The sequence below is a fragment of the Lipotes vexillifer genome, unplaced genomic scaffold (genome assembly GCF_000442215.2).
Source record: "Lipotes vexillifer unplaced genomic scaffold, Lipotes_vexillifer_v1.1 scaffold835, whole genome shotgun sequence".
Lineage (NCBI taxonomy): Eukaryota > Metazoa > Chordata > Mammalia > Artiodactyla > Lipotidae > Lipotes > Lipotes vexillifer.
In genome coordinates, this window is record NW_006774135.1 from 1,056,947 (window position 1) to 1,058,512 (window position 1,566).

Below are 1,566 nucleotides of genomic sequence, written 5' to 3' on the forward strand. Positions count from 1 at the left end.
CCACCGGGTGGCAGCAGAGCGGAGGAAAGGCCCAGGGGGGCCACTCACCTGGGGGCGAAGACGGCCTGGCACATGGGGCAGCTCTGCAGTGTCGGCAACCCCTCCACGGACGGCTGCTCCTCGGCGCTGGAGGTCCCGCGGGGCTCGGGCGCGGGGTGTCGTTGGGGGGACCAGGCGGAGGACCCCGTGCGCCCCAGGGCCTCGCGGAGCACCCGGTCGGAGTCGCTCGGGTCCCCGCCTCGCCGCGGGGCCGGCGGGAAGGGCGTCCAGGAGACGGTCTCGGTTCCCACGGTGAAGCTTTCCGGGGGCGCGCGCTCAGGGCTGCGCCTGGGCTCCTACAAGGCGGGGTCGTCGGACCGCGCCCGCCCCGCCCCAGCCCGAGACCCGGGTCCACGCGGGGAGCACTGCACACGCACCTGGCCGGGGAACGCGGGCAGCGGCGGCGGCTCGCCGTCCACGTTCAGGTCCGCACACGCGGCTCGCAGCAGCTCAGCCCACGGCCGCGCACACTCGCCGCCGTCCGGAGGGGAACCGGGAGGGTTGCTCGGGGACCTGGGGCGGCGGGGCGGTGAGAACTCAGCCGGCGGGGAGGGCACAGGAGGGAGGACTCAGCGCGGGGGGACAGGTGTGCAGCTCGGCGTGCGGAGGTGAGAATTCCGCGGGTGGGGGTCGGGTGGGAAGAGCTGGGGGGCCGGGCAGGACCGAGGCGGGCTCGGGGAAGCACGTGGGGACGTGACACCCGGCCACTGCTCGGCCGGGGACACTAGGCTCCCCATTCCCCCTGCTGCCCCCAGCCCCGGCCTCACCGGACCCCCGAGGGCGGCCTCCGGCGGCTCAGGCTCAGCCTCGACCTCCTCGCCGCCTCCATCCGCACGGAGCCAGCGCGTCCGGCGGAAATGAGCGGCCCGCGCGCCGGACCCCGCCCCCGGCACAGACCCCGCCCCCGGCACAGACCCCGCCCCGGGCACTCCCGGCGCGCCGGGGCAGAACCCGACCCAGGACCCGCTAGTCAATCCCCGCACGGCCAGACGTGAGCTGTGGACCCCAACTCCCACCCCCACGTGAGCGCTTGACCCGACCCTGGGGACCCCACGACCTGCTCCGCAGGCCATGAGGTGACCTCCCCTTTGTGGCACTATCGGAGGGTGGTCTCCTGACCCCAGCCTTTGGGGAGACGGAGGCCAGGGTTCCTCCGTCCACCGCGGAGGCGGCACTGAAGTCGGGAGGCTGCCCTGCCCTGAGGGAGTCATTTTCCAGCTGAGGCGGGGGATGCCGCCCTCACCCCTCAGGCCTGGGGTCTAAAGCGGCTTCTAGGAGGAGGAACTGCGCGGGAAGACAGCTGGGGGTCCTGGCGTCCCCACCCGCCGCTTCGAGGCCTGATCCAGCTCAGCCACCTCCCTCTGCATCGGCAGCCCTGAGCCTGGGCGTCCAGCTCTGACGACCCGGGCGATCCTTCCCCGTTTCCTTACCAAAGGGAGGAGCTTAGTTTCCTTAATTAAGAAAGAGAGGGACTTCCCTGGTGGTCCAACGGTTAAGACTCCGCGCTCCCAATGCGGGGTAGGGGGG

At 72.8% G+C, this 1,566-nt stretch overlaps 1 protein-coding gene across 1 annotated transcript in view; it reads right to left on the reverse strand.

Annotated features, from left to right (window-relative positions):
- Window positions 1–868, reverse strand: part of FAAP20 (FA core complex associated protein 20) — a 6,290-nt gene extending 5,422 nt beyond the window's left edge. Inside the window, exons 1-3 of the mRNA XM_007448975.1 lie at window positions 807–868; window positions 417–552; window positions 112–335 (exon numbers count right to left, since the gene is read on the reverse strand). Of these exons, the coding sequence (XP_007449037.1) occupies window positions 112–335; window positions 417–552; window positions 807–868 (422 nt within the window). The remainder of the gene's footprint in view (window positions 1–111; window positions 336–416; window positions 553–806) is intronic.
- Between the last annotated feature and the right edge of the window lie 698 nt (window positions 869–1,566).